We start from the raw sequence: 12,767 nt of genomic DNA on the forward strand, positions 1-12,767 counted from the left end.
GCCTTATATAGAGAGTAGGCTGGGTCTACAAAGGGTCACAGGCTTTCAGGCTACTCGCATATTATCCCCACTGTGTACACTGCCCTACCAATCCCCCATTCCTGGCCCATGCTGCTATAAGATCTTGGAGTCTAGCAGTTTAGTGCACTGACTTCTTCCCAACTCCCCAGCACCTTTCATCTCTACCATCTGCCCCAAACATGTACCTCCTCTGTTTTCCTCTCTTGGTGAACATCTGCTACTCAGGTATTAAAATGATTTCCACAGTCAGCATAAGTCAGCAAATACAAAGTTCCCCGCCATTTTTTCATTCACAAATCTTTATTGAGCACCTACTATGCACCATACCTTGTCAGGCTCTGGGAAGCAAGTGAAATAAGGTATCACCCCTGCCCTCATGGAGCTTACAATCTAGTAAGGAAACAGACAGCACATAAATACATAAACACACAGGTTATAAGTGCCATGTAAAATATAAATAGAGCGATGTGATAAAGTTAGGAAACATCTTTTTAGACAGAATGATCAGGAGAGGCCTCTCTTGTGGTTAAAAGCTGTATTTGAAGCCTGGCTCCTCACTTATAAGCTGCATGACCTTAGGCAAGTAACTTACCCTCAGAATCTGTTTCCACATTTGTAAAAGAGATAATCATACCCAATTCAGCAAATGCTCACTACTGTTAATGATTATGAGAACTCTTCAATGCCTTCTCACTGCTTTACAAGGTCCTTCATGATTTCTTACATACTCACTATTCCTGAGCAAATATCCAGCTATTGTGAGCATGTTCAATCCTCTTTACTGGACAAACTTCCACCAACTCTTATTCCCTCTTGCATGCTACTTCTATGAAATCGGTTACCTGCATCTGTGTGCTACTGCAGAACCCTCTACTTCACCTTTTACGGTTGCATTTTAATCTATTAATAACCTACTCATCTGCATACTCTACTGAGTACAACTTTGGTGAAGGTAGGTTCCTATCCATCCTGTGTTCCAAGTGCCTGATACAATGTCTGGCACATAGTAGGATCTCAAATACTCGATGACAGACTTGTAAGCCAAAAACAGCTGTAGAAGTTGAAAGACATGGAGGAAAGAGGGGAAAGCCTGATGGAAGTTAGGTCATGATGACCGGTGAGCCAAAGGTCTATGTGGCTGAATTGGCCTTCAGGCCCACCTCATCCTGAGACGGAAATAAAGATGAAGGGGGGCGTAGATGCAGAGAAACCAGGCTGAAGTAACTAGATCTTCTCATTGAATTAGAAAGCAAAGTTACCCGCTGAGAAGTGTGTGGGTTCACAAAGGAGTGGTACTATTTGTAATAATTGATGAGAATGGGCAGAAGAACCATGCAATGCCAAGTCAAAGGACGGACAGGTGACTCAGGGAGGGATCCAAGCATATGTTCAAGGCTGTGAAGCAGCAGTCTAACTTGGACAAAAGTACAGACAAAACAAGGAGCAAAATAGCGCAAGTTTCAGGGGAAGAAAATGGTGGAGGTGAGAAAATGAAAAACCTCACAGGCTCAACTACTGGATGGACCATTCATAAGAACACTGAAGATACTGAGAATAATGATAGAATTAGAGATGGCAAGAACACCGTGAGTCAGGAAGTGAAGCCTTCAGAGAGTCAGTGATCAGATTACTTGGTAGAAGTAGCTGAGAGTATAACCTCTTGGCAAGGGCTGCAAAGGGGCAGATTTTGTCAGAGACCTTGGGAGAAATTTCAAAATTATCATAGAAGGGCAGCAATGACCACCTCTTGAGATATGTGAAATGTGAACACCGACCACATTGATGAAAGATAAAGAATACGGCAGGACTTCAGGTGACAGCCAAATTTGTTAGGGCAAGTCAGGGAAGAGAAAAATGAAAAGGTCTGAAATGCAGCCAAGCACGGTTTAGGGATGAGAGTGGGTGGGAGGGGAATTTCAAGTGACTAGAATATATACAGAATGGAGACAAGTGAAGGTGAAAAGCGAGGACAAAGGAAATGTGTAGTTCTTAAAAGACAAGAAAAACAAGGGTTTCATGGACACTTCCCTTCAGAAGTCTCATGCCTAACATAAAATTCATCATCGTCTCCCCTAAAAGACTCAGGCTTGAGAAATGGACTCGGCTCTCACTCCCATGCCCATTCAGACACTGAATCTGGAGTAACCCTTTTGAAATGGCTCCAGTACCCACTCCTTCCTCATTCCTGTGGACATCGTCTTCAATCGGTTCTAATTCTGTGTCCAGAGTCCCTTATTGGTCTCCTAAACAGCACACCTAATGAATGCCACTTCAGTTTAGTCAGAGGGCTTTTGAGTTAGGTCTACTTCAGACTCCCAAGTCCACTGTGAAACTGACCTACATCTGTTTCTTCATTTGTAAAATGGGGACAGTATCATTTTCCTTTGAAGGGCTATGGTAAGGAACGAGACACGTTTTTGTGAACTTCTTAGCACAATGCCCATTAGTAGGTAAGAATTCTTGATTTTTGACAACTTGATTATCAGCCCTTTGAAGTCTGGGACCAGATCGTTTATACTATTGTACGCCACACACTTACAAAACACACTAAATAAATATTTGTTGACTAGCTTGATGAAGGCCAAACTCTGAGGCACATTCTACTTTGTAACACAAAACTCTTCATTTAAAAGAGTTAAATGCTCAGAACTCAAAACAAAAGCTTTAACAGGCAATTTGGGAAATAATGAATGTGGTATGCCAATCAAGAATACACCGTAAGATTCTGAAAACAGCGATGTTTTTCTTTCCCCACAGCTGCCCTCAGAATACCAAGATCTGACTGAAAACATAGAAGAATACAAAGTGAAAAACAAAGCTTGCCCAGCTTTTGTTGCTGTTTTAGACTTATCACACTTCCAGTTTGTGTGGGACTGCCTGCCTTTGAGGAGCTCAGAAAGGCCAAAACAGAGCCTACAGTCAGAGGAAAAAGAGAACTGGCTACTCAGGGCTGGCCCTAGGCACAAATGGCTTATTTTTAGTCAAGATTTCTAACTAAGAATGAAAAATGCAGCCTGGCAATGGGCTACTTCACAGTGCAAGTAAAACTACGTGAAAAATCATTTGGCTAGCTGTATTATACAGGTGTTTCCGGAACATGTCAGATACATACCATGTTTCCCCAAAAGTAAGACCTAGCCGGACCATCAGCTGTAATGCGTCTTTTAGAGCAAAAATTAATATAAGACCCGGTCTTATTTTAATATAAGACCAGATAATTTATAACATTAATACCCGGTCTTACATAAGACCGGGTCTTGTATTAATTTTTGCTCCAAAAGACGCATTAGAGCTGAAGGTCTGGCTAGGTCTTATTTTCGGGGAAAGACGGTATATCTGATGAGACAGCCCAGGAAAATCACTGCCAATTACGTCCAAATCAGCAGGCTCACCAGGGTCAGAAGGGCAGAGGGTCATAGTGCATAAATGAGCATATCCACTTGGAAAGGTGACATGAATCAAGAACTATCTTTGACCCAGAAATTTACCTCTAGGAATTTTTCCTAAGGACATAATTTGTGCACAAAGACATTCAACTGTAACAGTATGAGATGCAATCTAAAATGTCCCAGGGGGAAAGGTGATATAAATCATGGCACATCCATACAGTGGAATAGCATGCAATAAATAAAGGTTGACATAGTTTTTAGTGACATGGAATAACGTCTGCAGATTGAGAAAAAGACCAAGATAAAAATTATACTGATAAATGAATGAAACTATGTAGCAACATGCACAAGAGACTGGCAAGAAATGCGCAAAAATATTAGTGCTTTTTTTCCCTCTACATAATAGAATTATAGGCAATTATTATTTTTCTTTATACTTTTCTGTTGTCTGAATTTTCCATAATGAGAATGTATTACTGGCATAAACAGAAACAAAAACATTATTGAATCAGGCAAGCATTAAAGAAGAATGGGCATTTTCACACAGCTTTGTTTCTGCTAGGAATTGGTGTGATTCCCAGCAACAATGACCAAAAAGGAAAAAAAAAAGAAAAAAAAAGCTTACAAACCAGTCATCTATTTGACAGTAGCATCAGGCTCTTAAAAAAGTAGAGAAATTCTTAGTCTTTTCCACAAGTTTCACCCTATATATGTAGAACTGTAGCAAAACGATGGTGAATCAGGTTGAATCATCAATCACGGATCTAAATGTCAACACCAAGCTCCTACACCACATGGATCCAGGGCCAATAAATAAAATGTCAAACCCAAGTTTAAATGGCACACTGCTCTACATTTTCCAAGACGAAAAACATTAGGAAAATAAAAGTGTTTACTGAAAAACAAAAACAACAGTTAAGTGGTGTTTTACCGAATGGGGGCTAGAGAGAAATGAACGGCATACTTAAACTAATGCTTTGTAAAAATCGGCTTTATTTAAAAAGACAAAATGTAACTAATTAGGACTTTATTGGCAAAAGAAAAACAGAAAAGTTAGTCACTAAATGACCAGTGTCCAGGATTGGTCTGAAGGTAGAATGTCTGAATGGTCTGAACCTCAAAGTCAGAACAGTCTGTTGAACACCACTTGAAATCCAACATCTTATCTTTCTTCAAATTCCTTAAGATTCTACCTTAGGGAAACTTGTTTTATACCAAGAGTCATAGATGACTTTATTTATACTCATGACCTCTAATCGTATTTTCATTCTAGCTTTCCTGAAACACATTATTAGATAAATGCCACATAATCTAAATTCACCTCTACTGTTTTATTTGGCCTTTATAATTATCCTAGGACAGATGCCAAATATTTATACCTTCTGTGCAGAAATGCAAGTAAAATCCTCGAATGGCTCACCTAAGGGTCAGAAAGTTTGTGAATGTAAGCAAATCTTAGTCGTGAAGCTATATTCAGCACCAATTTACACTGTCAGAAGTTACCAAAGCAAGAAAAGCCCTTAATATTCTATGTGAATCAAGGTAACAATATAGGGGGGCTAGGTGTCTGTAAGAGACCAGAACTAGAACTGCAGCTCCTTTCCTTAAACGAGGTGCTCCACATACATACTGGTTGGCTGACATCTAAGTAACAGCTAAGACAACCTCCTCTAGAACGCATTATACTGGGCTTGGTTAAGCAGAAATCGGGGCTAGTAAAATCAACTACTAAAAAGTCAGGGTCTCGGTAAAATTATTTAGTGACCATAGTAAAAAAGGGATCATGGCTTCATAACTATGCTGTTGTCATCAGGCCAAAGGCAGAAAGAAAAGTACTCACCTTCAAAGATACATACACAAAAACACCAATTTTAAGATTACAAACTTAAAAGTGCATTTAAAAAAATGTTAAGTCACCTGTATGAGATAAATTGGATAAATTTATGAGATAAATTTATATGTAATTTCAGTGTAAAGCACCAAAAACGAACACTAAAACTGTTCACATAAAATACCGAAAACAAATCACAACTATAAAAGCAGAGAGGTATCGGTTACAAGAACCAAGTAAATAAACTAATTTCTATTAATATTTTCATTTACCTTATAAAACTCTGTTGGTTAAATTGGGGAGTAGTCTCAGAATCTAAAAGGTAACAAAATGATAACAAATATACATCATTTCTTTATTAACAAATTATACCACACAAATCAGGTTACTTTTTCTGCTTACAGAGTTACAGAAATTGCATCTGTATTTGAAGCAGCAACATTAAAATCTTACTATGAAGAAATTCTATATCTGGACCAAAGGACTGTAACATGGATTGGAAATCTAACGACAAGAAGACTGGCAACTATGGTGCAACTACTGCAAGAAGTTTGTTTTCCACGTTCTTCCTAATAAGCCGCTCTCCAAAAAGGGACAATACATTAAGTGGATGATGCAGCCAAAGAAGGGATGATATAGAAAATCACATGAAATTAAATCAGTATAAGTTGCACAGAGGCCATGAAAACTTGAGCAGGTGTGAAAACCAAGCAGTGACAAGTCAGCTCGGTGGAGTTGCACCAACCCTGAAATAACACATCCCTATTCTAACTGAAATCGGAATCTTCATCGGGCACTTCAGCTTGAGAATCAGTCATTTAAAAAGGAGGTTTTATCTTTAAAGCAGATACAGGTTAGGGAGAGAAAGCTAAACATTGGGAAAGTATTAACTCCTTGAGAACTCAAAAATTAGGAAGCCAAATGAAGCAAAGGGAAAGATAAAATTTGGATGAAAATGTTTCTCTAAGGGTAAAACTCAGTTTCCTGAGGGATTTAAAATCAAACACATACAACGGTTTTCAAAGTGGGATTCAAGCCCATCTCCCAACCGTTACTTGTTTAAATTCAAACATTTCTGTTTTACCTTTTGTGGTTTCAGGAAAGATTTCCTTTTTAAAAAAGGGATGCCATCCCTATCAATTGTTTTTTCTTTGAGTTTGAAAATGATTGCTAGGAGACAGATTACACTGGTGAGAAATATGATCAGAGATCTAAAAGATATTTTCTTTGCCAGTGTTACTAGTCTAAAAAGTATCAACAAAGATTTGAATATTATTCTGTGAAGTAAATGAGCAAAAGAAGTTCTTAAGAGGAAATTAAACGCTATTCCCACCACCCCTAAATCTGTTCTGCCACTGCCTCCAAGCTCAGTATTTCTGGATAGTACGGACAAAATTCTAACAAACATCCCAGCCACACCTTACTCCAAAAACATTTCATTCTATGGCTGCATAGAATTTCTTTTTTTGAGAAGGCAATCCTCAAATTTATAGAAATCCCTAGAATGAGAACGTTCAATTACCAAAAATCACACACATTATATCAGGGCAGAATCTGCATAGTGCTCTTCAACATACCCACTAAAAAGAGCAGACAGATCTTAAAATTTCACTCTGCATTCCGTAGCGAACAGTATCAAAGTGTAAATGACAACCAGGGAAAAAATGCATTAACACAAAGGCCATTTTTCTTTGATGGAATCAGGAAGAAAAGTGGAACTGCAGAAGAGAAGTGGAACCCAAGCTTTGGCCACTTACCACGACCTCATTACTTCAACAAAATAGAACAAATCTCTGTGGAAAGGACGCATTCGGCAAACATCACTTCTTTCCATGTATTTTTCTTTCACATCAGGTTAAACAAAAGTTGCTGTCATTTTAGAATCATTAATTACATCTTTTTTAATTAGAAAAAAGTTTACTTGAACATTTACATAATTTTATTGCTGTTTATTACAACAAAAAAATTTTTCACTGATTTGTAGAATCCAACCAGTCACATACGAAATTGAAATCCATCTCCCAAGAAGACAGTGACAGCTGAATGCATCTGATGCTCGGAGCACAGAAAGAGTAAGAAAAATGCTGTGTGTCATTTGGTTCTTGCTGCAGTCATCTGTGTTCATTTCTCAGAAAGCAAAAGAATCCATTTGACATTTCAATAAATATCAAAGTAATTGTTACCAAAAAAGAGCTTCCACGGACCAGAGATCCAAGAAAAGAGCAGTTCTGATGAATGATTCCTAGAATTGAGTGAGTCCTCCTTTAGTCCAATGAGATGATGTCAGGAATGTTACTTCCACTGCTGGTAATGACCCCTGTCTCACTCCTGCTGCTGGTTGAACTAACATGAGCACTGCTCTCATGGGGGCTGGTGGTGGTGACAGACGTACTGCTTGCTGTTAAGGGTGAGGTGAGACTATCCAAAAACATAGGAGGACAGTACTGCTTGAAACAAACAATGATGCCGATGAGGAAAAGGCTACATTGATTTTTAAATAAAGAGACTAGAAACTGTTAGATATGCAAAAGTGAGAGCCACATTTTTAAATCCCAGGGGGATTTAAAATTTTCTCAAAACTTCACGTCTTTGGATGGAAGGTGGCATGAATTTAGTTATTTTACATTATTTAGTGAATGCAGCCTATTCTTAAGTCTCTCAAAACGTACAGAATTTGTTTGTTGACTAAACATATAGGTACAACTACAAAATGTCAACAATAACTGAAGTTATTTAATAGCAAATATTGGCCCCACAATTATGACTCCTACTTAACCTCAAAAAGAATTTGCTTGCTAAATGCATTTACACCAGGTTTAAATCACACTGCAATAGGCTAGTAAATACTTATTTTAAATGGTATTAAGCAGAAATGCTAATACAAAATTCAATAAGTCTCTCAAAGTTAAGTGTCCATCAGACCCTTGAGGAATAATGTTAAGACTGATCAGCTAAATGGTGGCTTTTGACCCCTTTGTACATATGTGTAACAATACTTGTGTAATTACAAGGACGTCATTCATTCTAAAATAGACTACATGGTAGCTAACTACCACGGGATGCTCAGAACAGAGAATTCTCTCGTGTAATCACAGAATTTTGAAATGAACCTTAAAGGAGATCTAGTCTAATATTTCTTATGACGCTTGCTTGACACCCCTCTCCAAGAGTTCCTATTTCGTTTCCTTACCATCTTGGTTGCTGATTCCTAAACAAATTCAAACCTCAGTTTAATACTCTAATATTGACCAAGAGGAGTAGAGAGAGACAAGAGGTAAAAGCTTTTTCACATATTTTTCACGTATTTTATGTGAGAAACAACTACAGTGACTTTAGTAAAATCAGTGAGGTCTACTATATACTACAAGAGATGTCCTAAGTCTGTCTTTAGAATGGTAGTGTGGAAGAAGATCTGTAAGGATACCTGACCAGTATTATCAATTCTATAGACGGCTATCACTAGAGATATTGTTATAGAACAAGAATTTGAAACTGAGGTTGTTTAGACTATATGATCTTCAAAAAGATATGGGAATGACAGCCCCAGATTTAGGTAGCTAGTCAGTGGATGAACAACTACAATTCAGGCTGCCTTTTAAAAAAGTAACTTCATATTTAGGATGGATAACTGTCTTGGTTTGCCAATAAAATGAACGCCATGCACAAGAGATTCAAGGGACATTAGTTAAGAGGGAGGAGAGTTTCTAAAGAACGTTGAACTCTCAGGTACTAAACTTCTTTAAAAGTCAATAAATTTCTAACTTTCCACTAAAATTGGGAACGAATTCAGAAAAAAGCCCAGAAATATACATTTTATTTTTACTTCCTCTGCGGCAGTTTTTGACTGCCTAGTAGTAAAAAAGCACTCTATTTCAATTATAAAATGAATGTTAGGTACTACAGCCCTGCTTTCAACAGGTTTGATGCCTTAAATTTTTATAATACTCAGGTTATGGCCATTTTACCTCTAACTGTATCCTTTATTATGTGTAATCAGCACATATCCACCCAAGGATAACAGATTTAGGGGGCAATATGGAGGAAAATTAGAACAAACCTAAAGATTCTAAAGAAAACTGAAGGTATAACCTCACGCTTTTACTGGCTTGTCAATAAGTCAGCCTGACACTTAGCATGCCCAACAGCACTATGAAATCAGAACCCTCTAGGTTCCAAGATCTTTGTTTTGTTTTGTTGTTTTAAAAGGATGGCTCACGTAAAAAAAAAATTAGTAATACTGTAAGCCTGAAGAATCCATTTCCTAAAAAAATAATATAGATACGTTTGCTATACAGAGAATCTACTCATGTCAAAGTCAACTCAGAGTGAGAAGAAATTCCTCCTTCTGTGCAAGCTCCCTTGGGCCCAAATTTCCAGTGTTGTTTGTGTGATTAGACTCTTCAAACAGAAGGCCGATACGAGACCTGTAGTTGACGGATTCTGACCAGCCTATGAAGTGGTGGTCCCGTTCTTCCTCTGAACTCCCTACTCCCAACATTTCTCAAACTCTCTCTCTTGTTCTGTCTCCCTTTCCCCTTTGGCTCTCCCAGGCCTTCCCCTCCTCTGTTCTGCTTCTGCCTGTCAGTCGAGCCCACACTCATTTGACTTCATGTTGGGCCTCTGGGATACCAGTTTCTTATTCCTGACAGAGAAAACAGGAATAATTGGTTTATAGCAACTTCAGATGGGGGCATGCCCAAAGTCTGCATCTGATTGCCTTCAAAACCAAGGAATAATCAAGGTAATCATTCAAGTCAGTGTAAGCAGCTTCAGCTGTTTCGTATGCACAGAACAAGTGTTTTATAATTATTTCTGTCAAGTTTTAACTTTGCCATCTAGCACGCTTCCTTTCATTTTAATGACTCAAATGCTTGTAAGAAATGCCAACTGATTACTAAACTAAATAAAATATAATTAAAAATTCAGGTAGAAAGGCCAAAATATCATAAACCGAAAAACAGTAACTTTATTCCTCCGAATAAAATTGTAAAATAGTCACAAAGCACCTCCTTTCCATCAATTTGAGTAACTGAGAGTTGACTGTCCTGATTTTATGCAACTGGTCATTTTTAGTTAGTATGACATAAGCAACAATCAAATACAAATTAGTTGCTTAAATTCAGGATACATACCTGGGGATCAACTGGAATAAGGGAAAGAAAATCCAAACCTAAAACAAAAATGCTTTGTTAATAGTTGTCTCATATTTTGGAGACAAGAATTATTTCCCAAAATCATTCTGTATTTATCATAAGGCATAAAACACTGGGGGTAAGTGCTTACCATTCTGCGTTAGGAAAGTTCTATACCAAAAGCAGTGATATATAATGTGCCTAAAACCCCAATACGAACATATTTCCTGAGAAAACATCTGGAAAAATCACTTCCCAGAGACTTAAAGGGAGGAGTCCAAAAATTTCCAGAGAAGTAGGACTTAGTGAAAGGAAACACTTCCCCGCTTCATCACTTAACAGAATGAAAAGCAATAAAAATGATGAGATAATGATCTGGATACGGACCATTAAAAAAACATACTTAGGCTCTTAAGAAACTTGACATTTATTTTTTAACAATACACCACATTGAGCTTCATCTAAAATGCCACTTCTTAAACAGATGTCTATTTCATGGGGCGCTTTCTGTCCCCCTTCCCACATCAATAGTACACAGTTCCATGCTCTGCACAAAGCAAGCACTTGGTAATTTCTCCTCACTAACAAGCTCAATCTTATCAAGGCATACTGGGTTATAAGCCAATGCAGTTTTCCAAACCAAAGATTTAAGATTCTCCAATTAAGCTTTAGAAATAGGAATGTGGAAAAGGTTGCCCAGTAATACCATTTTGAAGTATTCAAGTTATAACAATAAATAATAAAAAAACTCGGGTCTGAAAAGTCAAGCAATAAATTTCAGTCAGTTCCCCTAGACCTACCTCCCTGTTTGACTAAATTTCAAAACATTAAAAAAAAGAACAACCACATACTAGGTATAGGTCACTAAGACAGGTCCAATTTCTATTAAATTCTATCAATTTTTATTTGCCAACAATTCGATGTCACCTTAAATAACAATCATACAGACTGAAAGTCTGATATTGGACTGTTACTCAAAATAGAGAATATTAGTGGGAATGGTACTTAAAATATTTAATAACCAGAATGAATAATTTATAACTCTAACTTTTAAAGTATATTTATTCCCTTAGAATCTCTAAATTAAGGTATGATAAAAATGCTTATCAAGTGATAGAAGCTGGTAGCACCAATCATTTGAAAGAAATCATTCCATTTCTAAAGCATTTAAAAAAATTGTTGATATGATTTTTCACTCCGTAATGCCTGTCATTAGCTATATGATATAGTGGGGTTTGAGCCAACACTGGACAAAGGGAATCAAAACAAACTTTTCAAACAACTTCCCTATTAATCAGTAGGTGATATATCTGAATAAGGAGAGTTTCTCTTCACATTAATGATATCATTCAATAAATCTTCTCTCTGCTTCAGTTGAACAGTAATTCAAAATGTGCTAACCCTTAAAATATCATCTGAGAATTTTATATATTCAACATTTCTGTTATTGAATAAGTCACAAAAATACTTTATTGGCATGTCATTTAAGTGGCTTAATTTTATTAATTTTATTTTGTTTGGCTTCAAATGGTATAACATTTTGCTTTCTATAATAGCTTCTGCTTTTTTATAGTTTATTTAATTTTATATATTCAGTTACTTTTAATGTTTGTTCAATCAGTCCATTTGAATAACAAACTTTTTATAAAGCTAAGAAAGTATTGATATCTCTGTTCGAATATTTGAAGTCAAAACTCTCAAAAAAAAACCAACCACTTTCATTCTCTAAATGTTAAACTACTCCCATTTTATAACTTCAATATAAATACATACACAGGCTTGATATAATTTTCTGTTTTTGCAGCTCCAGCACTGAAGGCTGCCCACTGAAGTACAAAGAGTCTTCCTATTTTCATTATTTCAATTTCCAGCTCTTCAGATGTACTATAAATTTCTCTGATTATTTCATGTGTGCCAGTGTATGTGTGTGTGTGTGTGTGTGTAGATTGTGTGTATATACACACACAATCCATTGATTTAAGAGATTTACTTGATCTGTATCTTTTAACACCTCATCCAGGGATAACTTACACACTGCACAGTAAAATAACCTAGACATTTTTCTAAAATGTTGGTTGGACTCTAGACTATCTCCCTAGCATTACACAGATGCTGTCTATACAAAATCCAATACTGTTCTAACGTAAATATTTCTCACTGAAACCATTTTCTCTCAAACATTAACCTAAAATTTGATGTATTTCAGATGTTATTCTTTCAAAAATAACTTTATTATCAGTCTTGCATTTTACATTTTAAGTAGACTATTAAAACTTGTATGAAATAGATGAAGTTTCATGAACAGCAACTAATGTTACTTTCTTATTTTGTAAGTTTAGCAAAATGCTGTTTTCTTATTTCACCTTAAGTTTTCAATTGCAACAATAGGTTATA

The 12,767-nt window shown here is 36.7% G+C and overlaps 1 protein-coding gene across 6 annotated transcripts in view; it reads right to left on the bottom strand.

The window, feature by feature from the left end:
• Positions 1–4,383: 4,383 nt before the first annotated feature.
• The window catches only part of PIAS2 (protein inhibitor of activated STAT 2), a 77,264-nt gene continuing 68,880 nt past the window's right edge, over positions 4,384–12,767 (bottom strand). For 2 of the 6 annotated variants that reach the window (XM_019739671.3, XM_074340022.2), the window contains 2 exons: positions 10,374–10,411; positions 4,384–7,685 (listed from right to left, as the gene is read on the bottom strand). In XM_019739671.3, coding sequence (XP_019595230.1) covers positions 7,506–7,685; positions 10,374–10,411 — 218 coding nt within the window. In that variant the 3' untranslated portion in view covers positions 4,384–7,505. Of the gene's footprint in view, positions 7,689–10,373; positions 10,412–12,767 lie in introns of all 6 variants that reach the window. The other 4 variants (XM_074340023.2, XM_019739672.3, XM_019739673.3 and 1 more) reach the window with 3 other exon arrangements.

The sequence above is a fragment of the Rhinolophus sinicus genome, chromosome 4 (assembly GCF_057876585.1).
Source record: "Rhinolophus sinicus isolate RSI-liver-muscle chromosome 4, RSI-T2T, whole genome shotgun sequence".
Taxonomy (NCBI): domain Eukaryota; kingdom Metazoa; phylum Chordata; class Mammalia; order Chiroptera; family Rhinolophidae; genus Rhinolophus; species Rhinolophus sinicus.